The 24,996-nt window shown below is 39.5% G+C and overlaps 2 protein-coding genes across 2 annotated transcripts; both read left to right on the forward strand.

Annotated features, from left to right (window-relative positions):
• Positions 1-291: 291 nt before the first annotated feature.
• On the forward strand, positions 292-2,584 carry LOC127643814 (claudin-4). Its single transcript, XM_052126709.1, has 2 exons — positions 292-418; positions 890-2,584. The coding sequence occupies exon 2, from the start codon at positions 1,034-1,036 to the stop codon at positions 1,688-1,690; it is 657 nt and encodes a 218-aa protein (XP_051982669.1). The 5' UTR covers positions 292-418; positions 890-1,033; the 3' UTR covers positions 1,691-2,584.
• Positions 2,585-4,310: 1,726 nt separating this feature from the next.
• Positions 4,311-17,564, forward strand: slc25a10b (solute carrier family 25 member 10b). The gene is made up of 11 exons (XM_052126705.1): positions 4,311-4,810; positions 9,892-10,011; positions 11,653-11,767; positions 11,998-12,046; positions 12,161-12,202; positions 12,284-12,327; positions 13,853-13,923; positions 14,008-14,100; positions 14,233-14,310; positions 15,349-15,405; positions 15,516-17,564. Exons 1-11 carry the CDS (start codon positions 4,721-4,723, stop codon positions 15,615-15,617), a joined length of 861 nt encoding a protein of 286 aa, XP_051982665.1. The 5' UTR covers positions 4,311-4,720; the 3' UTR covers positions 15,618-17,564.
• The last annotated feature ends 7,432 nt before the right edge of the window (positions 17,565-24,996 follow it).

Raw genomic sequence — 24,996 nt, forward strand, 5'->3', positions numbered from 1 at the left:
CTGGAACCTCCGGAGCCATTTCTGACACTTTTGGTGCCCTAGACGAGATCAACATTTGAGAGAGGGAGCATTCCCCACATCTTAGTCTTACATACTGCCACCTACTGCTATGGAGTGAAAAGAACAACTGCAGGAATGTGTTTATTCGTTGATGTGCATGCGAGTGAGTATACATGCATTTGCATTGTATGTAGGTGTTTGCGTATGTGTGCGGCCGCTCTCTCATGCGTGAGTAGGCGCCTGCATAAGTGCAAGCTGTTACTTTGTATCCGTGTGTGTGTGTGTGTGGACATAATTATGAGCTGATGCTCTGAGCAGTCAGATGTTAATCTACTCCTACATATGAAAACAAAGAGTGTGTTTCTACAAACACAGACCACATCAGCTCGGACACACACAGAACCACGTCTCTGACACAGTGAGTAGCTTCTGAAATCATTCAACCATATCTCTGAATAATATCACCGTGTTTTGAGTTTGATTTGTGATTATGTTGTTGTGAATGAATATTTGAGTTCATCAATGCTAAACTACTTAAGGAATGCAGATATTTCTATAACTGTTTTAGTAAGTATATTTTATGGAACTCACAGTGAATAGAAATGATGTCTGGATTGTTCATAATAATACTTATGCTGCATTAATAACAAAAATGATGATAGTAGTGATGGATGATGCATGATAAAAAGCAAACCAACACACTATCTTAAGCCTTACATGTTAAAGTAAAAGATGTTGAGATGGGAAATTATCTTAAAAAACACTGTTAAAAACTTACTGAGTATTAATGTTATTACTAAAGAAGACACTATAACTTATAGTATCATAGTTAAGATATTTTGCAACGATGCACCTGTTAATGTCTCTTATTATCGTGTTTTTTTTCAAGGAAGGATCCAAAAACTGCTCCTCTCCAAAGTTGCCCTGAACCTCATTTTGGATAAACAAATAGGAGACAAATTTTCTTTAATACAAATAAATACATTCCTGAAACCCGAAGCACCTAACGGCACTTCTTAATTCTCCAGCAGTCATGGCAAACACTGGCCTTCAGGTGATGGGTCTGGTGCTGGGCGTGGCCGGCTGGGCATTTGGGATTCTGGTGTGTGCCACCCCCTGGTGGCGTGTGTCAGCATTTGTAGGCGATGAGCTGGTGGTTTCTCAGGTGCTGTGGGAGGGGCTCTGGATGACCTGCCTGTCACAGTGGGGGCGTCTGCAATGCAAAGTCTACGACTCCGGCCTCGCCCTCACAGGCTCCACCCAGACGTGCCGCGCCCTCTGCGTGTTGTCCCTCCTCCTCTGTTTGTTTGCCGTCCCACTCTGCGTGGTGGGTCTGAAGTGTACACGCTGTCTGGGTGATGCTCATGAGTCTAAAACTCGGCTGGTGAGGGCAGGGGCGATACTTTTCCTCCTGGCTGCGTTTTTTTTCCTTTTACCGGTGTGCTGGACTGCATATGTGGTGATACGAGATTTCTACGACCCGAATGTCGCCGCCCCGCTTAAACGTGAACTGGGACCCGCCCTCTATCTGGGATGGGGTGTGACTGTGCTGATGCTGGTGGGCGGGGCTGTTTCATATCTAGGCTCCGCCTCCCCTGGGGTTCCAGCCATGCCTGTTTTTGGAAGACGGGGGAAAGTGAACCCTCCTCCCACGACCACAGAGAGTAAACCGGAGAAGGTGTTTGTGTAAAGGAGCATTTGAGGACTTCATCCTGGCATATCTTAAAAGATTTAATCTGCAGATATTAAGAGATAAATGATTTCTGGACGGCCCATAAAACCCAAAAATGAAAATTCTGTCATTATGTACTTACTTACAAGTTACAAACACTTTTTCTTTTGGATAACATGGATGTTTCATTCTCAATAAGACCAGAAACATGCATTAAGAAAGTAAACAGGGTCCATTTTGATTTCATGTTGACTTTAAGGTCTGTAATTTGTTTCCTCTGAATTTGATTTTATTATTCGTCTCACATGTTGTTTTTTCTTTATTTGCTTTTGTCAGTGCTCAATATAATTAATACTTTCATATTATCTTGTAATTGTGAAATATTTATTTATTGATGTGTTATATTCTACATGTGTCTAATAAACCTAATGTAATCGTTTATTTTGCATGTGTTTACGTGTGTTGACTGTACATGCATGCCTGGTATGTAAGTGTGTGTAATGCGTTGGCAGTAATCACACAACACAATAGCAGAATACAGGACAGGGACAATAAACAGTGTGTCTACTGTGTTCCAGAATCCCATGACGTCATAATGCTGGAGGAAGTGGAGAATATGGTTGAGTTCCATTAATCCTCTTTATAACCATTGCATGAAAACAGTCATCACAGGTTTTTTTATTGAGATGCTTTTATCCAAAGTGACTACACTGCATTCGACGTACGTTGTATACCTTTATATACCAGTATATACCAGTATAAGTGTGTTGCCGGGGATTCTAACCCATTAGTTTGTGTTGCTAATGAAATGCTCATTTGTGATGCTAGGGGTTTGACACCAGAACTTAAGCCTTAAGCTGGTGGCTGCTATCCTAGCAATAATTTTTACGTATTTGCGCACATGTAAGAAAAGCGCTAACAAAACTAGAGGTGGGCCACTCGGGCTTAATACCCTAATGTTTTCAGTAATGCTGCTAATGTTTTTATCACCTTTCTACATTATCAGTAATACCAAATACAGACTCAGTTTGGCTGCCTGGGGCTGATATTCCAGCACTTATCTTTATGCTTGTGTGCCGGTCGCTAGCGGGCGGAGGAGTTGCTACCTTTCACCGGGGGTGGGCGAGCGCGCTGCCATCCGGCAGGAAGCGGAGGAGTCACTGCCGGTCGCTAGCGGGCGGAGGAGCTGCTACCGTCCACCATGGGGTGGGGGAGCGCGCTGCTGTCCACCAGGATGCAGAGGAGTCGCTGACATCTTTCAGGAGACAAGGTCCAGTGCTACTACTCGCCATCGCGGAGGACCGAATGGCGGCATAGGGAGGGGAGTATGTCAAGCCGTTGGTTTCCCTGGCCTGAATCAGGTGGTGGAGGTGTGTGAAGAGGAGGAGGGCGTGGCCGGGCTGTGAGGATGCACGCCTGGCACGGAATCGTCCTAATCAGCTGGGAGGGGGATAAAGATGAGCCGAAGATGCCAGTTAGATAGAGAGAGAGAGAGAGAGAGAGCGAGAGAGAGACACACATGTCTGTGCATCTGTTTCGTTGTACTGTTTGAATTTGAGTTTGAAATTAAACATTTGGTTGATTGTTCACTGGTTCCCGCTTCCTCCTTGGTAGGGAAGGCAGAGTCTGACACAGAAAAGCGCTAATGACGCTAGGGGTGGGCCATTAGGCTTGAAGCCACTAATGCTTTCAGTAAAGCCCTGAATGTTTTATCATCTTTCTACATTATCAGTAAACTGCGTTGACTTGCTCCATCCAGATGCAATAAATGCGCAATATCTAAAAATATAACCATGGAAACAAAGAACATTTACAGCCTGCAAACAAACACCTGACAAATCAATGACAGCCGCTAGACCTTATTCACAGAAGCACAATATTATATTTCAATATTTCAGTCCACGATGGCCAAATAGAAAGTGTAGTACTGCAAACGTCCACAAGATAACAGAGTCAGCCAAAGCCTCCATAACTGAGGATCCAATCTCACGGTTCTGGACAATCAACTTTGACATGTTTTTAATCATAGAAACTAGCCGCTAAGATTTTTCACCATACACCATTTCTTCACACATCAATTTCCTCTTGAACTCTTTGTGCTTTTACAATGTTGAAACTTTTAGTTCAAGGTTTCTTGCAACACTTTACTTGCACGAACAACCCTTACAAGGCAGTGCCTTGCTGACGGAAACAATACTGATGTCTGGATCTTAGAAACGACATGATTATGCATCGCTTGTACTTGTTTTGTTTCAGAACTGCCATGTAGCCAATAACTACTACCAGATAGATTATTACATTACTATAAATATAGAGGACATTAATCTAACTGGTACACATACACAAAATAGTGTAAGGGCCCATCTGCAAAATATTAAGATTAATTGTCAATTATTTACTTGCCAAAGGGACTATAGATATCTAACTTCAAAGTAGTTTTGTTGATGATTGCAGCACTTGAAAGGCAAAGGTTCTGGTAAGGAGATTAGTAGCACTAAACAATATTAAACCACTCTAGTGCTGCTCTTTTGTAGTTGATACAATGTATCCCCGCATTAGAATGCGGAAGAGACTCGTCTTAAAGAGACAGTGCACCCTTCCCGCGCACTCATTAGCCTAGCGATTACTGTCTCTTTAAGAGTGAACAGCTGTTCGCACTGAGGCTAGTACAGAAGCACTGAACACTCGCGTGGATGTTTTTCTCTTTCGGTGTTCATTATAACGCGCGCGCGCGTGTGTCGGCAGGAGGTGCATCCGGTGCACCGGGAGGCCGTTCCTGATCCCGCGCGAGCAATTGGCTGCTAGTGAACTTTGCGACGCGTGTTTGTCCAAGCGCTTCGGTCACGCACGCCACGCACTTGAGATGGCTCGTGCACATCGGAATAACCGGCACGCTCGCGACCTCACTACTCACGGACGAGGTTGAAGATTCAAGAGATCATCCCTACACGCAATCGCACGGTGTTCAAACGCGTCACCCCGTAGTTAACAAGTCGGGACGCGTCGGGTACTGTCAGAGAGCGAGGGGAATTCACGGAAACAGGAGAGATGACGGAGAAACGGATGTCGCGGTGGTATTTCGGTGGCCTCGCGTCTTGCGGAGCCGCCTGCTGCACGCACCCGCTGGACCTGGTCAAGGTGAGACGCGCGTCGCGTCGCGTTAGACGTCAGTTGAGTGATTCTATGACGGTCTTTTTAAAGTTAGGCCTACTTTCGTCAGATTTGTATCAGATTATCAGTTTTATTGAAGAGACGGTAATCAAATGTGCTTCTTAATTTACCGAGATCGTGACGATGCAGTGTTTCTTGTCTCCATGTGATCCTCCGTTCATATGTACCTGCATAACCTCAGATGATGCCTTTATTTATATCCAGTTTTGTAAGCCATGCTGAATTTTTATCCGCGTGTCTGTTTACTATACACCGCTAGGAAAGCGCGAGCGCTATCTGACAAGAACTGAGAGTAAAATGTGTTTATTGATTTGCCAAGATGAAACAAGATGCAGTTTTAGTGCAAAGTTTGTGGGGGTGTATCAGATGGCGCGGATGGGTTTATGACAGTCGTAGTTAATGATAATAATGTTTCGGCATTTATTGCCAGCCTGAAATAATGTCATATTTTTGTATCGCTACAACAGCTGGAAGTTGGACATACCGGAAGTGGTCCACATTCAAGGTTGACTATGGCGGCACCATAGTTTTGCTAAAAAATAAAGTGCATGCCCTTCTCGTGGTTTAACCATGTAAACGCATTAGTGTAAATGTATCAGTGTTACTGCAGTCTGATCAGAGATCAGTTTGAGACGGTTATAGACCATTATACAGTATGAGCTAGGCTGATACATTGGAGGTTATTTTGTCATTTTGAGATTATCTGGTCAGTTAATATAAGGCCAGAAACATACTGTACACAAGTACACATACACAGATGCAAGTGTTTGGCCAGCTGAGCTTGTGCAGCTAGACCGATATAGCGGTTTTACCAATTAATCGGGGCCGATTGCTGCTTTTTGCAGCTATCAGTTAATGTTTCATACAGTAACGTGCCTCATCAGAACATACATTGTGTATCATAATTCATATCTTGTGAAAAATAATAAACCGTATTCCTCATTAAACCTCATCTGGTGAAATGCATTGGCTATTAATGGCTTCATTTGCACTGTAACGTGCCAAGTGTCCGTCATTTCAAAATAGGAGTCCCTGATGTGTTTCGTGCATGTTTATAGATAAAAGTCCTGCGTTATGCACTAAATCTTTTTTTCTTCTCGTTATTATTGGAATTTGTTTGATTAATAAAATACATATGGGATTTTATTTATTCTTGAAGACTCTATTTGGGGCAGACCGATAACTGAGGTGGTGAAAAATGCAGGCAACCGATTAATTGGCCGATAGTTTTAAATTTGATTTAAGAATGCAAAAATAAATAAAAAAAAAAAAAATTCGGACTGTCACAGGAACGGACTCCGAGGCTACAAGAGTCCAAAATGAATTACTTTTAACTATAAACCAGACCAACACACACTTGGGACTCTTATTTTGAAATGACAGAGTCTTGGCTCCATTACAAGGCTCTATATTTAAGAATTTACCAAATGAAGCATTTTAAAGTGTACTTATCCGCCAGATGTGGTTTAATTAAGAATAATTTGTACTATTATTCACAAGATATGAATTTGGAGACTGTGTATGTGCTGATGGGGCATGTTTACGATGTTAACGTATAGTCAATTTTCCTTCGCATGCCCTAGTTTCAATTTAGATTACTTGATTATATAATAAAAATACTTCCAGCCACAGAGGAATACGGCGGAATAAAATAATAAAGAAAATTGGCATAGAATTTTGCAGATAAACTATATAAAATGATATATCGATAAGAAAATATCGACATCGATTAATCTGTAAAACCGATATATCGGCCTGCCTGTAGTCTCTGTCTTTAGGCATTACAGTATAGAAAGTATAAGCACAATTTTTAAAAACTATCAGCTGTTTAATCTGTTTTTGGCCTTTTTCACCACCTTAGATAAATCGGTTTCGGCAAAATGAACTATCGGCAAACCTCCAGTAGCTAGACGTGAGTGTTTTCACTTTAAATGTATTGGTATAATGTTTTAACACCCTCGTCAATGGATAATAAACATTTTCTGGTTACAAATACTTTCCCAGCACATTTTGTGTAAAATTAGTGTACATTTAATTTAAGCAATTAAAGTAGTTAAATTGAATTATTTAACCCTGAATTCTAGACATCTGAATTGGCCATATCGGTTGATCCCTAATCCGAGTATGTTTAAGATCTTGGCCTATTTTGGATCAGTTTTACACCCTCTTTTGGGGTCTTCTATAGGTTGGTTTCTGAGTCTCGGGTTTCCAGCCGTAATTAAGGGTTTCCTGCGGTCGTGTTGAAGGACATTCAGGCAGTGAAGCCTCTGTTTGGTGCTGTAACTGGCGTGCCACTTGTTTTATTGGTTTGCCGTTTTGCAGTAAAGAAACATTTCATATGCACACTCAAAATTATAGGCATCAAATGTTATTTTTACATTAAAGGCCAGTGATATTATAAGATCAGCATCAATGAGAACGCATTGTACAGTTTCTGCTATGCTCCCATACCAGCGCGTCAATGTGTTTGATTGTGTAATAAAGAGATATGGAAGTCCATGCATACTTTTGTCCAGATTTTTGGGGAGTTACACACGTGTGCATTCGACACATGTCTGCCATCTGCTTGTACAGTGTGTGTGTGTGTGTGTGTGTGTGTGTGTGTGTGTGTGGTCAGTGAACAAAGAGTGTGTTTGTGTGCAGAACCGGTTGAGTCCAGTTTGGTGGATCTTGAATATCTTTTAAACTTCTCTCGTGACCTAGTGCTGGAGTTCACCTCTGCAGGGGTACTGGAGAATACTTCAGCTGAAGTTTCACAAAGCAAGTTAGGGAAATAAGCTATAATGTCATTAATGAATGAGGCACTATATGAATGAATGGGAAAGAGAGAGAGCTTTCAGGGCTTCTTGTATTCTCCTGTCTTGAATCATTTGAGGGCTCTCATGTTTATCTGAGAAGATAAAATACACAATTGGTTCAGATTTTGTTGTGACTCCCAGCATGCACCACAAACACACATACTGACTGATGTCATAAGAACAGTTGGTTGTAACGTCTGAAGCGAGCAATGCTTTATCCGTATATATCTAATATAACTAGACCTCTCATGTTTATATAAAATAGCAGGTCAACTAATGAAAACTAATTGACTTACTCGTCTGAAATTGTATCCTCGGCTGGATCAAGTCTCTCTTCAAAATACAAACGTTCATCGGAGTCCCGCTCTTCTTCTGAGGAAAATTGTAACTCTTCATCACTATCCAGGAGTTTTCTCACTTGTGTATCGTGCTGTCTTTTCTGTTTTAAGGCACAGTCGGGGGCGTTCACCATTTGCGTTGTTCGTCTCAGTACATTAGCGTATGAATGACGCCCTCTGCTGGTGGGAGTGATCACATTACAGATAATTAGCTGAGCCAGGAGAAACTGTACATCGCTTTGTTTCATACGGATTACACTGCAGGAGAATATTTGTTTTAAATTGGAATAGTTTTATTTAAAAGTAGACATTTTAAGCTTTCTTTAGACATATGTTTCAGTGTTTGTGTGATCAGTATTCACGGAGTTTCAGTTCATTTTTGTGACGTGTTTCTGAAATATACTCGAACACAGAGACTGCTGAAAGCGCACCCTTTTTATTTTCTTTATTCTACAAAAGCACAATATTTTGTTGTTATTGTGAGTGTAAACAAATAAAAGTAGACCCTTTATAGTCTCTAATGATGTCTTACACTAATCTGTATACACAAAAATGTTTTAAGTTGTGTCTGCTGTAATGACGAAATTATCCAGCAGGACGCGCCAGCACGTCCGTCGACCCCAGAGGGTTAAAATACATCCACAAGTACACCTTCAATTAGCCAGTTCTGATTGGCTAATTGTCTAAAGTCTTGACATAATTTTCTGGAATTCTCCAAGCTGCTTAAAGGCACAGTTATCTTAGTGTATGTAAACTTCTGACACACTGGAATTGTGATTATAGTCAATTAAAAGTGACACAATCGGTCTGTAAACAGTTGTTGGAACAATGTGTCATGCACAAAGTAGATAAACGATAGTCCTAAACGACTCTCCGAAACTATAGTTTGCTAATATTAAATCTGTATAGTGGTTCAAAAATGAGTTTTAATGACTTCAACGTAAGTGTTGTATCAATCTAAGAGTCCCAAGCACCGATATTGATGAAATGTTCTTTTTTTCTCCTCCTTGAATGTGTTTTTTAAGTCATTGGTTATAAAATAGCTATATTTTTATGCATATTTTGTTTTGGGGTGAATTTTGGAAAAATATTTCAGTCTGGGCATTTAGGGTTGCATATTTTAGGGTTGCAATGTTTTTTAGAGCATAAGTGGAGGTTTTGAATTCACAACACTATCCAACACAAAAAAATGATACATTAAAAATAATTTATTACAAGCAGAAAGGATACATTTGACCATATAGGGCTGTTAATCGATTACACATTTGAATTGAATTAATTACATAATTCACAATTAATCTCATATCAATATTTACTGTGAAAGGCCCCCAAATATAAATCATTTTGTATATTATAATTAAAATACATTTTAAAATAAGGTATAATAAATATTATAATTAAATATATTACATCATTGTGCATAAATTCGTAAAAATATCAAGCTTAAATTGATCCGATTGTTGGAACATTCCCAATTTCGGAACTTGCTGACCTGAATTATTGGCCCTAGATGGTTGGCATGGTCAAAGCGACTGTTGGCATCTACCCCAAACCATTAACGTGCAGAAGAGTGAACAGAGTGTTCGTGTTAGTTCAGTTGTGCTTCTCAATGGGTATGTGAGCTTTATATTCGTGTTCCTGCATGTTGGGGCAGGTACCTAATAATTAGTATCACATTTTGCACACTTGAGCTCAACAATTCCCTTCAGTGCAACAAGAACTGCCTCTCATGTGTTTTAAACAGCCTAATTATATAGTCAACCCAGAGACGAGCGTTCCTTTAGTGTGTGTGCGCCTTTTGTGTTTTGTACGTTCTGTTCTCATGTGAATGAACGAGCTGTTTATTTTTCTCTTTAGAGTGAACAATTGCTGATTGCGATGTTGAGGTTTATAATGGTGATGTGTTGAACAGGTGCACCTGCAGACGCAGCAGGAAGTGAAGATGAAGATGGTTGGCATGGCGATGCACGTGGTCCGGAACGACGGCGTGTTGGCGCTTTACAGCGGCCTCAGTGCCTCCCTCTGCAGACAGGTGAGAAACAGTATTCACATTGGGAATACTGAGAACTCAATTCACACACAGCCGTCGCCTTCAAATGAACACACTTCTGATCCATTTAGAGGTCTTGAACGCCACCTGTTGTTGAACAACATCAGTAGAAGAGTTATAGTAACAACAGACAGAAGTCTTCAGTTTAAAGTTCATCTCATGGTTAAGTGAGATTAACGGCCGTAAGACTGTTAGCATCAACGGGTCAAACATTGTGTGAGAACAATGTTTCCATGCAGTTTTATGGTTGGGAGTATTTTTTACCAGAAATTCAGAATTGAATCACCTTGACTTTCAGTTCTGTTGACAGTTCTTGAACGTGCGTTCTTCCACCGAATGACTCATATGCCACTTTTCCACTGCGGTTTAGTGCCGCCTCAATGTGGGCGGGATTATAGGATGATCATCATATTTGTGCCGCCTATACTGCCATAACATCATCTTAAATGCGACAAACATTACTGACCATAAACAATAACACGAGCGCTAGCTGTTAGCTGCTAGCTCATTGTGCTACATAAAGCAGTTGTTGATGGTGATTTTACACAAGTGTAACAGTTAAATTGGTTGTTTTAGAAGCTTCCAGTAGCTGCTCAACTAAATAAAGTGAAGCTTTCAAGCAGAGTATAGAGTTAATGTAACAAAATGTACCATCCTCCATCATGGATCAACGCCAGTCCAGCGCACTCTCCCTCCCATTGCTCGCCGATTTAGATAGCGTCCATTTGGTCAAACCACTTCCACTTTTCCTTGATGGTTCTGTCGTCACTTAAGTTTTTTTTTTTACTTTTCCCTTCACTGTTGGTCGGTCCGCTGGTATCCGTGTGCGGCCAACAGCTGAGACACATCCTGAAAGACTTTTTCGTTTGGAGTCGTTTCGTTCGTCGCTAACGAGTGGACCGTCTGCACCTCGTTTATTGACCATGACGTGGTTTTGCGCACTGACATTTCTTTTTACAATTCGAAAGTCGCGTGAACAAATGATACTGCTATCGCTGTTGCTAACTTTAAAACTTGCGGGTTGATGTCCCGTGTCGGAAATCCTGTGACGCTGGTAGTGACGATTCTCTCTGACCAATCAGTGATCTGCAGGATTTTGACATCACATTTAGTATCGGCTCGGCTCGCTTGGAACCTCGACTGAGGTGGTACTAAAAAAGTACCAGATACCAGGAACTATCCACAGTTGAAAACCCCTAAAAACGAGTCGAGTTGTAATGTGCAGTGGAAAAGGACATTTTTGGGGCAGGGGTGGCTCTGTTGGGCCCTTGACCCATCTACTCTAGGGGTGCCGTATCATGGCCGACCTGCACCCTGACCTCAGCTTAGCTGGAATATGTGAAAACAAATACATTTCACTGTATATATGCAAAAATGTATGTATAATGTGTGACCAAAATAAAGGCTTCTATTCTTCTATTATAAGCCGGTTCGCTTGAATCTACCGCACTAAACGAATGAATGTCTTTATCTCAAATGAATAAAAAACGTACCGAAGTCGTTAATTTTTTCACATTCGACACAAAATGAACTTTTCCATCTTCAAAAACTGTTACGTGTACTGTTGTGTTACTGAATACTTGAATAATTCAGCGAAATACAAATATCTCTTTCTCTCTATAGATGTCGTATTCTCTCACTCGGTTCGCCATCTATGAAACGGTCAGAGATATGATGGGCAGTGGCGGGCAAGGGCCGATGCCTTTCTATCAGAAAGTGTTGCTGGGAGCGTTTGGCGGTAAACACACTAACACACACACACACCATTTGAGACTAAAGCCCGAAACATACTCTACGCCAAGGCGCTTTTAGCTACTCAATATGGATTCTGTGAGAGGTTGCATCCTGAAACGTGTTGGACCACAATTCACAATTCACAACACAATATATGTTGCATTCATGCTAATTAGAGTTTTCACGCATTTTCGCAAACTCGCGGATACTCACACACTTTCTGTTTCTCTGCAGGGTTCACGGGGGGTTTCATCGGGACTCCTGCAGATATGGTTAATGTCCGGTGTGTATAGTTATAACTCAACACATTTGTTAGTTTTGTGCTATTTGTGTATTTGTTTTCGTAGCTGATCTGTGTGTCATCTGGCCTGAATGTGTTTTATATTCTTCTCATCAGGATGCAGAACGATGTGAAACTGCCTCCAGAGCAGCGGAGAAAGTGAGTCTTTAAACATCAGAATCTTTCCAGTCCATACAATGAAAATGTGATTTATCTGAATCGTGCCTGTATGTCTCGTAGCTATAAACACGCGCTGGATGGACTCTTCAGAGTCTGGAGGGAGGGTAAGAACTTTGTCTTTTAGTCTTTATTATTTAGTCAAAATGCTAATTGTTGATATCGGCAATTAATTACTACAAAAAAAAAAAGGAAAATTACATTTACTCGAAAAAATTAAGAATTGATATTTTCAAAAAACGAGTAATCCATTACTGGTAAATTAAATTGATGCTTTAGATTACCAAGTTACCAAGAACTGTTTCAAAATAAGGTAACTTCAACTATGTTGAAATGAACAAAATGCATTAATTGAAAAAATTAATTTAATAAAAAAAAAAACATTTGCACTCACCGATTTCTGGAACTATCGGTTATCTGCCAAAATCCACACCGAAAGTTTTTCCCCGTTGCGTCCGGTGCTGGAGGGTGTTTATTTTGACACGTTTGAAACATTAACAATGAAAGATATGTTTACAGTACACATTGGCATATCATTATAACGTAATTCATTTGTTGACTAGATGCTGCATTAATAGAGAACAGCAGTATGTTTGCCGATAAGGCTGAGAGGATGCTAGCATTAAAGCTAACCTCAAGCAGTTACAACAATGTGACAAAAATATACACAAGTCCTACCCAAATGTCTAAAAGTCATGATTGTTACCATCGATCCAAATGTATGCTCACTGTAATACCACGACTTCAGATCGAACACATTCTTGTGCTAATAAAGGCGAGACGCAGCGCAGCAAATACAGTTAACAAAGCAGGTGTCTCAATATGAATTTTGAATTAGACACAGCATCTAAAAAACAAAGGGAAGCAAAGACATTCATCTAGCGCGAGTTTGCGTAGAAAAACAAACGGATGGTTGCAAAAGCGTTCGGTGTGAACAGCCCCTTACAAGTTGGTGGAGGTCTTTGGCCGTTGCGTCTTGCTCTCTGATCAGCGTTTCTCAGATTAAGCAATGAGTTGTTTAAAAGCTTCGTCAGGAAAGATGTTCAACTTGTAAATAGAGATCCTCGCATTCGGTTCCAGTCTGTTGTTTCATCTGATTGAACGCCCCATGACCTGTGGTCAAAGTCTGAGCCGCTTCACTCCCGAGTTCAGCCGGATACCTCTGCTGTCTGTGAATATTGCGACTCCACATGCAACTGTACTGAGTAAAACACAATGTGGTATTTCACGGTTATTATGACGCTTGAGTCTGGAGGAGGAATCAAGTGTAACACCATGTGAACTTTCTGCTGAATCATTTGCCCCCCTCATTTTACGTTTGACTTAACATTTGAGAATATAGACCGACTAAAACTTTTTATTTTTTATTTTATGCACATTCAACAACGTCCATTTACAGATATCAACAATTAGAACGTTATCTTGTGGATATCCAGAACAGACATTTGCACGTGTAACGATGTAACTATTGATGTAAAAATCCCATATCAGGAATTGGCATTTTTTTACTAATGAAACTTGTTGACCTCTCTAAATGGGTCAGTTTTGATTTTAAGTGTCCCAAATAGTTGCTGGGGTCGCTGTATCTCTGAACATACATTTCTATAAGTCTTTATTCTCTCTTGCTGTCAGAGGGCACCAGGAAGTTGTTCTCAGGTGCCACTATGGCATCCAGCAGAGGAGCTCTGGTCACTGTCGGACAGGTAAGGAAGCAGTGCATTCTGGGAATGACCGGAGTGGGATTGTTGATGATGTGGATCCTGATAATCTCTCTCTCTCTCTGTCAGTTGGCATGCTATGACCAGGCGAAGCAGCTGGTGTTGGGAACTGGACTCATGGGAGATAACATTCTCACCCACTTCCTGTCCAGCTTCATTGCTGTGAGTATGAAGGCCACTGAATGGCCAGTCGGCAGTGAGATTGCTTTGATTATCTGACAGGATTGGATTCATCATGTTGAATGATTCTTGTTAGTTATGTACATCAGTGATCTGTCTTTCTCTTTGTTACAGGGAGGTTGTGCAACATTCCTCTGTCAGCCGCTGGACGTGTTGAAGACGCGATTAATGAACTCTAAAGGAGAATACAGAGTGAGTTCTTCAAATCGTTCACTCCTTATCTTCTCATATCTCATTCGGTGTCCAAAGACGAGATCCACGCATCCATTTGTAAAGGAACATTCGGTTGTAATCACATATAGCATGGATGCGCAAAAGAAAGCATGCACGTCCTTTCTTATTAATGTGTGCTCAGTGGCTGATGCCGGTAGTCTTAAAGAGACTTATTATGCATATCAACAAAAAATATATATGCACTCTAATATGCAATGGCAAGACATTCATTGATGGAATAGACTAAAAGGTTCCAATATGATCAAATATATTGTTTAACATTTTATATTTTCGAATTATACCTAGAGGTGTGCGCTAGAAGGTTAGAAGGCCCCATGTGTATTTAACAGCTGAAAGAGAATTAATTTAATATTAAGCGAAATGGACATTGTAACCGAAATATACCCAATTGAATCAATATCTAATCGAAATCGGGATTGAATCGTAAAAACTCAGCACTAATGACCAAGGTCAGTAATTAAGGGATGCTTGGGGCAAAAGTGCCAAACAAAAATGCCCCTGAAATGCAAAATGTGCAAAACAAATGCCCTCGTAATAATTTTTGTTTTTTATTTGTAACATCTGATATAGTTCTTAATATTGTATTATAGTTTTAGTTTGACATATTATGGCATAAATGTGTTGAAATGTGTTGATACTTGGCTTGGATAAAAACCCATGCCATCATAACGGCAAAAAATGCCCCTGAAAATCAAAATATTGCTTCTAAAAGTGAATTTCTGACAATTATTATTATTTTTTTTTATGTCCATCAAGTACATATATATATAAAAATGAGATGAAGCATCTTTCCTTTGTTTTTAATTTTGTGTTCCAGTATTCACTTATTTTAGTGTATAATTGATAGGATCACTGCACGGTTTATGTAAAATGACACTTTTTTTTGTGTTTGATTTCCTGCAGAAATAACTATACAATGATAATACAATTACCATGATATAAGAGTTCTCATACTGAACTCTTTTAGCCTGTAACTTGTGTATTGCATTACATTAGGGGGTGATGCACTGCCTGACTGAAACAGCCAAACTTGGACCACTGGCCTTTTACAAGGTACTGATGCACTAGACGTTGTTTCATATCGACACTTCCTGTGGTAAAATACTGTGGGTTTGAATAGTTTTGAAAACGCACATTTCCATTTTTGTTCATTCACATTGCAGGGTTTAGTTCCGGCTGGGATCCGGTTGATTCCTCACACAATCCTGACGTTTGTCTTCCTGGAACAGCTGAAGAAATACTTCGGCATCAGAGTGATCAGCTGAACTTTGACCTCTTCACCTTCTCCCGTTGGACACCCACTCTTGACAGCGACAAAGCCATCTGTCTTACCACACACACACACACACACACACACACACACACACACACACACAGGCGTTTAGTTGGTCCAATCCAAAATAGCTGGAGTGACTCTAGGAATATTTCCATAGCATGCTCCTGTAAAGCAGGAGCGCCGCAGCTATGAATCATGGGACATCAGGACTTAATAATATGGATCTACTAATATCTATCGACGGCCTTACGCTCATCTTTTCTGACATTAGATTATAGACGATTTGTAGATTTATGAATTTACGTATGATTTAAAAAAACAACCTGTTCTCAAATCATTCTACTGCAATGTGACAAGAGGTTTAAACGATAGTTCACCCAATCGTAATGAAACAGCTGCAACCATTTACTCACCCTCATGTCATCCCAAATCTGACTGACTTCTGTGGAAAATAAAAAGAAATGTTAGCTGGAGGTTCAAGCTGCTTTTTCTCACACAATGAAATTGAATTCAGCTCCAATAAATAAATAAATAAATAAAAATAATTGTCTAAAGTGCGTGCACGTGTGACAAACAGTCGTTAATCACCAGAAATCCTCCTCAAATTCATATTTGCATTTCTGCAGAGATTCATCCAAATATTTCATCTTTATAAAATATTTTATTTAGTAAATGGCAGAATTATAGTTTTTTTTTGGGTGAACATTTAAATGGACGTCATCGACACACACACACACACACACACAAAGCTTGTCAATTTAGATTTTTTATTTTATTTCTGGCAGTTTTTATTAAGTATGTTTAACAATAGCAACATGTGGAGAGCTGTGCAGTGTGTAAACCTCAAGAGGTGCACTAGTGACTGACGCTAGAGGCTGTAGCCTTTAGCCTCCTCGTTAGCGTGCTTGCCTCCCATGGCGGAGACCCCGGTTTGAATCCCGCTCTGAGTGGGTCGAGTAGGACCGGTTACATATGGTTCAATCTGGATGTATTGTGTTAATTTAATAATGGTACATTTTCATAATTATGTATTTTCAAAAATCTGTATTTGACAGTTTATTCATCTCTTGTTGGGTTAGAATGAGGGTGAAAGACAACATTTAAAGGGACAGAATTATAATCATTTTTACATCTAACCACAAATGTGCTGCATCAAAGAGGAAAGAGAGTATTAAACCAGTAACTGCATGTAAAGAGTGTCCAGGGCTAAATATTTGGACCCTGACGGAGAGCAAGTGGTGTGTTAGCTGTGACTGATGACGCTTAGTGCTATGCTTTCAGTTTCTAAAAGTATTTCAGTTCTGTTATTTCTGTTTATTATATTTCTGCTGGAAAATCGTGAACCTTCCTCATCTGTTACTGTTATTTCAGCAAATGTGCTTGTAGATGTTTTAGTGCCAAGATGACGATGTTTAGTGAATTAAGTTGCACTAATTACTTGTAGTAAGTCATGGTTCTGTATAACTGGACTCAATAAGTTTTTAACTAAATATTCAAAATATAGCTAACTTTAGATTAAGTTGGTAAATTACCATATTGGTATATTCTGGTTGGGCACACATAAAACAGAGGCTGTTTGAGGGTTTTACACTTAAAAATGCCATCTGAAAACTTGAATAATGTTTTAAATCACTGGTGATGAAAAGCCTTATCTAATGTTTAGCAGAGCGGTGTCACGCAAATGTGCCAGTGAGTGAAAGGAGGTGACCTGCTTGTATGCTAGTGAATTTGTTTATCTGGGAACGAAAAAATAAATTGTCTACAAATATATTTGTAATTTATTTATTTTTTTAATAGAATTTGCTGCTCCTGCCATCTCAAAACTAAAATTGTAAATATGCAAACTGAAAGAAAGCTGGAACTGCTCTGAACTGCAATCTCTGCTGTTACACACAAAATGTAATTTGTCTAAAATAAAATGTATGGAAATAAAAGTACTAACATTTAAAAAAAAAAAATACATGTATTTTTCTGTGTTGGGGTCGGACAATTAGTAAAAGTCGTATTCAAGTCACGTGGTCTTTTTGCAAGCTCAAGTCAAGATGTTGACAACATCAGTGAAGCACATCAAATAACATTTTTGCTGTATTATAATCAAATAACTACATTTTTTATCTATTTTATTTATTACCCGTTTTATGTCTACATATTTTCGGAAGGCAACACAGTATGTCAACAGACATTTGAAGAGATGTTTTTATTTAGTGAACAATAAGACAACTTGTGAATTGATCATTTAATTCAAATATCGACGTTATATGTGAAGATGCCGGATGTTTCATGCTTTTGCTCGGCCCTTCCCGCGCTTCTACACCAGCGCGCGCACTGGAAGAGCGCATGCGTATGACTGACAGGAATGGCGCGTTTTTCTGAGGTGAGAGAAAATTCAAAATAAATCGTATCATTCCCTTTTTGGAAAGTTAAAAATATATATATCTTAATACTAATAACAACATTAAGACGTTACCTACTTGTAGAGGGGAAACTTTGACTGGAGAAGTAGCAATATTTTTTGAAACTTGAATCAATCGAAGGAATGACGTCAGTTCCTTAAAGGAATAGGCATTTCATGCAATTGTGGCATAATGTTGATTACAATAAAAATGAATTTCGACTCTTCCAACCTCTCATTAAAAAAAAAAAGAAAATATTTAGGATACTGTGAGGAACAATAAAGGTAAATGGGGCCATTTTTTTGAGTGTTTTATGTTTGTTTTTGCAGAAATATGACGTTTATAATGTTATAAAAGCACTCACATTAATGATTCTGTGACGTATTGTGTATTAGTTCATCTGAAGTTGTTTAAATCATAGTTTTTGCGGCAGATTACTACTGGGTTTTCGGCGTTATGTCATCACTGCAACGAAGTTGTAAAAGTGGCTATATCTTTACACAGAAAAGGTTAGAAAGTGATTTTATCACATTAAAATCATGTTAACACACATATTCTTTGTGTCTTGTGGCTATAATCTTGAATCTATTAGTATTTTAACGTTTATGGATTGCCCCCCCATTAACTTTCATTGTAAGTGTCTCACTGAAACCCAGATTTTTGCCCCTTTTTTTGTTTAAAAAGTTTAAATATGACAATAGTAATGTGTTAAAAGTTCCAGTACTAGCACTGTATCTGTAAACACATCTATAAACCAACTGAAAACATCCCACAATTAGAGTGGTTTTAGGACAGGAGACGTTGAGGCAGTTTTGCTCACAGATACTTTTGCTCTATTCGACCAGGTGAGGGAGCTAGTCACCTAAAAATGAAGTAAAACATCTTGTGAAAGTTTTAGAGTATCCTGATCCACTCATGTCAAGTAATCTTGTAAAAACGGCGCTCTGCTTGACTGTTTGAGTCTCACTTCCTGTCATCATGGAGACACTTAACTAGTTATTGATTTTAGACAAGCAGAACTGCTGTCTCGCAGCCAACCAGTTTTATTCTTGTACATTTCTAGATGCAAAGATCCACAGACCTTTTACAAGGTCACAGATGCCACCATCTGTCACTTCCATTTTGAGACTTTGTGTTATTCGTTGTCATATGTCAATAATATCAGCATTTTTTGGCGAATTTGTCCTCAAAATACAGTTTGGCCCGGTTTAAACCTAGAGTTAACATCTATTTTGAGTGATCAGATCATAATTGGTCCACTGAGACAGACTGAAGTTTACATCTTGTATTTCCATGTTCAGTATCTCAAATGTGTCTCTTGTGACCACTTGTGTTGAGTGAACGGATCTTAAAATGTAAATCGGTCCACATTTACACCTGTATTTTGTGCAGATCTCTTCAGATCGGATCACCTGAGATGTCATATGCTAATGAAATGGTTAACTTGTGTAACATTATTTGTTGATGTTCATATTTGTTTGTTCAAGCTCCCAAAAAGCAGGCATTTTTTTGTTTTTTTCTCTCTCTCTACAGTTTAGTTCCCACAGACAGGACCCTCTAGAGAAAGAGCATCTTTGTGAGAAAGTAAGAAATATCTGACTTGTACATTAATGAGTTATAAATATAGTTAAACAGAATTTGATATGTATTCTTGATTCTCAGGCAGTAATTCTGCATAATTAACAGTAATAACACTTGACTCTTGATTGCAGTTTAGTCATTAGACCATCAATGGTCATCTTGGATATCATCTTTTTTCAGTTTTTCATGGGACATGAGCATTGAAATGTGAAGATACCGTGTAAAGTTCAACTTTTAAAAGTGTTTTGAGGCCCCTGCCTTCTGAACCATAATGATACATGCCATCTAGTTGTTCCCGACCGCACAAACGAGTCCTAATTGACACTCACCTAATGGATTATTAGGAACACCTGTTCAATTTCTCATTAATGCAATTATCTAATCAACCAATCACATGGCAGTTGCTTCAATGCATTTAGGGGTGTGGTCCTGGTCAAGACAATCTCCTGAACTCCAAACTGAATGTCAGAATGGGAAAGAAAGGTGATTTAAGCAATTTTGTGCGTGGCATGGTTGTTGGTGCCAGACGGGCCGGTCTGAGTATTTCACAATCTGCTCAGTTACTGGGATTTTCGCACACAACCATTTCTAGGGTTTACAAAGAATGGTGTGAAAAGGGAAAACATCCAGTATGCGGCAGTCCTGTGGGCGAAAATGCCTTGTTGATGCTAGAGGTCAGAGGAGAATGGGCCGACTGATTCAAGCTGATAGAAGAGCAACTTTGCCTGAAATAACCACTCGTTACAACCGAGGTATGCAGCAAAGCATTTGTGAAGCCACAACACGCACAACCTTGAGGCGGATGGGCTACAACAGCAGAAGACCCCACCGGGTACCACTCATCTCCACTACAAATAGGAAGAGGCTACAATTTGCAAGAGCTCACCAAAATTGGACAGTTGAAGACTGGAAAAATGTTGCCTGGTCTGATGAGTCTCGATTTCTGTTGAGACATTCAGATGGTAGAGTCAGAATTTGGCGTAAACAGAATGAGAACATGGATCCATCATGCCTTGTTACCACTGTGCAGGCTGGTAGTGGTGGTGTAATGGTGTGGGGGATGTTTTCTTGGCACACTTTAGGCCCCTTAGTGCCAATTGGGCATCGTTTAAATGCCACGGCCTACCTGAGCATTGTTTCTGACCATGTCCATCCCTTTATGGCCACCATGTACCCATCCTCTGATGGCTACTTCCAGCAGGATAATGCACCATGTCACAAAGCTCGAATCATTTCAAATTGGTTTCTTGAACATGACAATGAGTTCACTGTACTAAAATGGCCCCCACAGTCACCAGATCTCAACCCAATAGAGCATCTTTGGGATGTGGTGGAACGGGAGCTTCGTGCCCTGGATGTGCATCCCACAAATCTCCATCAACTGCAAGATGCTATCCTATCAATATGGGCCAACATTTCTAAAGAATGCTTTCAGCACCTTGTTGAATCAATGCCACGTAGAATTAAGGCAGTTCTGAAGGCGAAAGTGGGTCAAACACAGTATTAGTATGGTGTTCCTAATAATCCTTTAGGTGAGTGTATGTGAACATTGTCTAAGTGTGCCTACACACCAGAGTTAATGCTGCGTCAGAGAAAGTTGCCAATGCAATGATTTCAACGGGGATGGTGCATCAGAAGGATGGACATGGTAAAGGCAAAGGTTTTCGATAGTGAAGCTCCATCATGCAACCAAAAGTTGGGAACATTTAAACTTTTGCATCCGTTGACCAGTGAGAATCTTAGAGAGGTGGGACTTGCTGCTCTGTGAAATCGAAAAACATGGCGGACAAGCTGAAACATGTGGTATATTCATTCCCTGTCCTCTATTATCTTTCTCTGTCAGGCTAAAAAGATGGCGATTGGTGATGGAGATGGAGAGCCTTGAATAGAGTGTCAGTGTTTACTGGTACATTGTCAAAAAATGTATTTAAAATAGCCACCTCCATCCGTGACCACCTCTGCCCTCTGTGGGGCACGCCTTCCAAACGGACCTTGGGCAGTGTGTAACGGAGCGTTCCCTGGAGTGAAAGCAACCTAAAGGCCAAAGTAGCCCTTCTTTGAAATCGCAATCAAAATGTATTATCATAAAAAAAAAAATCAGAATATATTATGATATTTTTTTAAAGTTATATTCATCTATTTTAAGGATTTGTTTTCCAGTGCGCAATGTGGAAAGCCAAAAGTACACTGAAAGCTGCACAAGATGTAATGCCATTTGGGATTGAAAATATAAATAAAATTTAAATAAAAGATAATAATATTAATCTGATAATCAATCTAATAATTGTGTCTTCAAAAGGGCAAGGGCCCTGAAGACTGTTGGATATTAATCATTATTAATTCACTCTCGTGTTGCTGCTTTTATCCATGTGAAATCATATTCTCTACCTCAGTGGTTCTCAAAGTGTGGTACGCATACCACTAGTGAATGGTAAATGGTCTGCACTTATATAGCGCCTTTTTAAGCCTTAACGGTATCCGGAGCATTTTACACTGCGTCTCATTCACCCATTCACACACACATTCCTACACCAATGGCGGCAGAGCTGCATGTAAGCAATAGCCTGCCATTGGGAGCAGTGTTGGGTAAGTTACTTAAAAAAAGTAATTAATTACTAATTACTAATTACATCATCAATATTGTATTTAAAATACTTTTCTAATTACTCTGTCTGAAAAGTAATTTAATTACTCAACAAGTAATTAAACAAATTACTTCTTAAAATCCCTATAAACCTTGACCGGATAGACGATAGAAATGAAGCTCTTTTAATAATTAAAAATGAGTCAGACATGGAATAGTTTATCCTTTTAAAGCATTTTAGATTTATTAAAACATACTTTAATACTTAAACATTTTAGTAACAAATGTAACCTTTAGTTAAACAGAATTCATCTGCTACATATCTGAATAACAAACAAAAATTAATTCAGCTGCAACATATCTGAATAACAAACAAAAAATAATTCATCTGCTACATATCTGAATAACAAACAACAAATTATTTATTCTGCTACATATCTGAATAACAAAAAAATAATTAATAATTCAAATTAATTAATTATCTGCAAAAATCAAGCTGTAAATTAAAAAATTTTCAAAGCAATGAGCAACTTATTTCATGCATACTGTATGCGGTCATATGTTTTTCAACAAAAAACGAATTTCTACTGCTCAGCTGACTGTGCTGCCTCCTTTTTGAAAAAGTGGTTGTATCTCATTAATGTAAGTCTCTCAAAACGTTTGCTTGACAATCGGTTCCTCCTGGGGCTGAGCACAAGATTGCCAAGGCTGAAAAGCCTTTCCACTGGTGCGCTTGATGGTGTGGCTGTGTTGTACCTCAGTGAAATGGCCTTAATCCTGGGATACTGTCTAAGAACACCCAGGTCAGACCCTGCAGATTTCAAATATTCCATGACCTCTGTTTCAGCAGAGTAGGCACAATCCTCCTCCTCAAATGAGAAAAAGTCATCAGTGGAGTCAGCATGCTTGTTGTGATGTTGATCATTATGCTGTTGGTCTTCAAGAGGCAACCCACGGCACTCTGTAGTAAGCATTGCCCTAACAGTGTCTTTTTTCTCTTCTTCTCTGATCCAGCGTAACTTAAATTTGGGCAAAGTGGCTGCAGCCAGGAGAGCTTTTTTATTGTCCATCATAGAGGAAAAGTGTGTCTTGATAGCCTATGAGGAAAAAAAATACATCAGACACTTCACATTATACAAGAGGATGACAAATAATATAAAAATTTATTTAAGCCATGCCATGGGTAACCAAAAATCTAGCAGTCTGTATAAATATCAGATTACCTGAACAATGACATCAGGGAGAGATGCTGTCATCCTAAGCTCGTCCCGCAGTCCCAGCGTCCTGGACATTAGAATCTCCAGAGTTGGAAGAAGGGTTCCAAAATAGCACTTATCTTCTCCTTGCAATATGTCTAGCGCTACAGTGAGTGGCTTCAACACAATACAATATTCCTTTAGGAACAGATACTCCCGATCATTGAAGCATTTTATTCCAAACTGAGCGCAAACAGTATTTAACTCAGCAACTGGAATGTCAGTGATCCTGAACAGGGCATCGTGAAATGAATTCCATCGTGTTGAAGTAGGCTCTATGAGTTTTTTCTTCAAAAAATTATCTACTAACTCTGAAGCCACAGAAGAACGGTTCGCTTTTGTCCACAGTGCAGAACACTTTGAAGTAGCACTTCTGTAGATGACTTTGGACTCATTTGCTGTTAGCCATTTCTCAACATCATGAAAAATTAAGTTCAGTGTATGTGATGCACACCTTAAGTGTGGAGGGAGAGAAAACTGTCCATCAGAGTCTGTCGAGAGAGTCTGCGCAACATCAGTAAATGTTACCTCTTCATCTTCCTCTGACTCCTCATCAGTATCTGATTGCTCGAACATTCTAAATGCTTTGACAAAATTGGACCCGTTGTCCGTCACAGTTGCTGTCACTTTAGAGTTAAGTCTATAAGCTGAATGGACTTGTTCGATTTCATTGGCGATTACATCATACGTGTGTCTCCCTCTTACTCTTTTACAAGCTAATGCTGCATGTCCACGAAGAAAAGTATAAGGATCAATCCAATGTGCCGTCATTCCGAGAAAACTTTTGTTATGGCTCGTCCAAATGTCGGCAGTCGTGGAAATATATTCCAAACTCTCGAATGTCCTTTTAAGCTCAATTTCCATGTCAGTGTAACACTTATCTAAGTAAGATGAAAACATTTTTCGATCGGGCAAGGCTGCTTTTTTTGCCACACACAGGTATTTTGTTTAGTATGCGCCTAAAAGACGGAGACTCTACAGTACGCAGAGGTAGCATCTCTTCCACTACGTAGCCTGCAATCATTTTTTTAAGCTCACCTTCAGACACTTTCTGCACCGCCGGTGTAAAATCAAGTTTAGGCTGCTTAAAAGGGGTTGCCGTAGCGTTATCTCTCGACGAACATGGATCACTCAAAAGTGTTCGTCGATGCTGCCTTGTCAGGTGCTTCAGCAGATTACTTGTGCTATTGACAGCGGCCGATAGTTTTTTATCCCCAGGACATAGTTTACATTGCACCGTAATGTTCTTGTCTACCTGTGTCAAAAATGTGAAGTAATTGGAATATTTCCATTTGGTAAAACACCCACTCGCTTCTGCCGACATCTTCCACTTCAGACAACGTAACCAACTGGCGCGAACTCATCACGCGCAACTGCACTACAGCTAACGATTTTAAAGAGGCAGCATTAACTTTTACCTTTACAATACATTTAAATTTTAAATTCAATATTGATTTATGCAGAACTGTTGAACTAATTTACAGTATGTATCGCAAGTACATTATAAGTAACTGTAATTAAACTACCTAAAAATGAACAGTAATCCCTTACTTT

Source organism: Xyrauchen texanus, chromosome 5 (assembly GCF_025860055.1).
Source record: "Xyrauchen texanus isolate HMW12.3.18 chromosome 5, RBS_HiC_50CHRs, whole genome shotgun sequence".
Classification (NCBI taxonomy): Eukaryota; Metazoa; Chordata; class Actinopteri; order Cypriniformes; family Catostomidae; genus Xyrauchen; species Xyrauchen texanus.

Excerpts from the sequence above, each read along its gene's own strand:
- slc25a10b (XM_052126705.1), top strand. The coding sequence starts at position 4,721 with ATGACGGAGAAACGGATGTCGCGGTGGTATTTCGGTGGCCTCGCGTCT. Across the intron at positions 12,047-12,160 it reads GCAGATATGGTTAATGTCCG|GATGCAGAACGATGTGAAAC; the intron begins GTGTGTATAGTT and ends TCTTCTCATCAG. Across the intron at positions 12,203-12,283 it reads CCTCCAGAGCAGCGGAGAAA|CTATAAACACGCGCTGGATG; the intron begins GTGAGTCTTTAA and ends TATGTCTCGTAG.
- LOC127643814 (XM_052126709.1), top strand. The coding sequence starts at position 1,034 with ATGGCAAACACTGGCCTTCAGGTGATGGGTCTGGTGCTGGGCGTGGCC.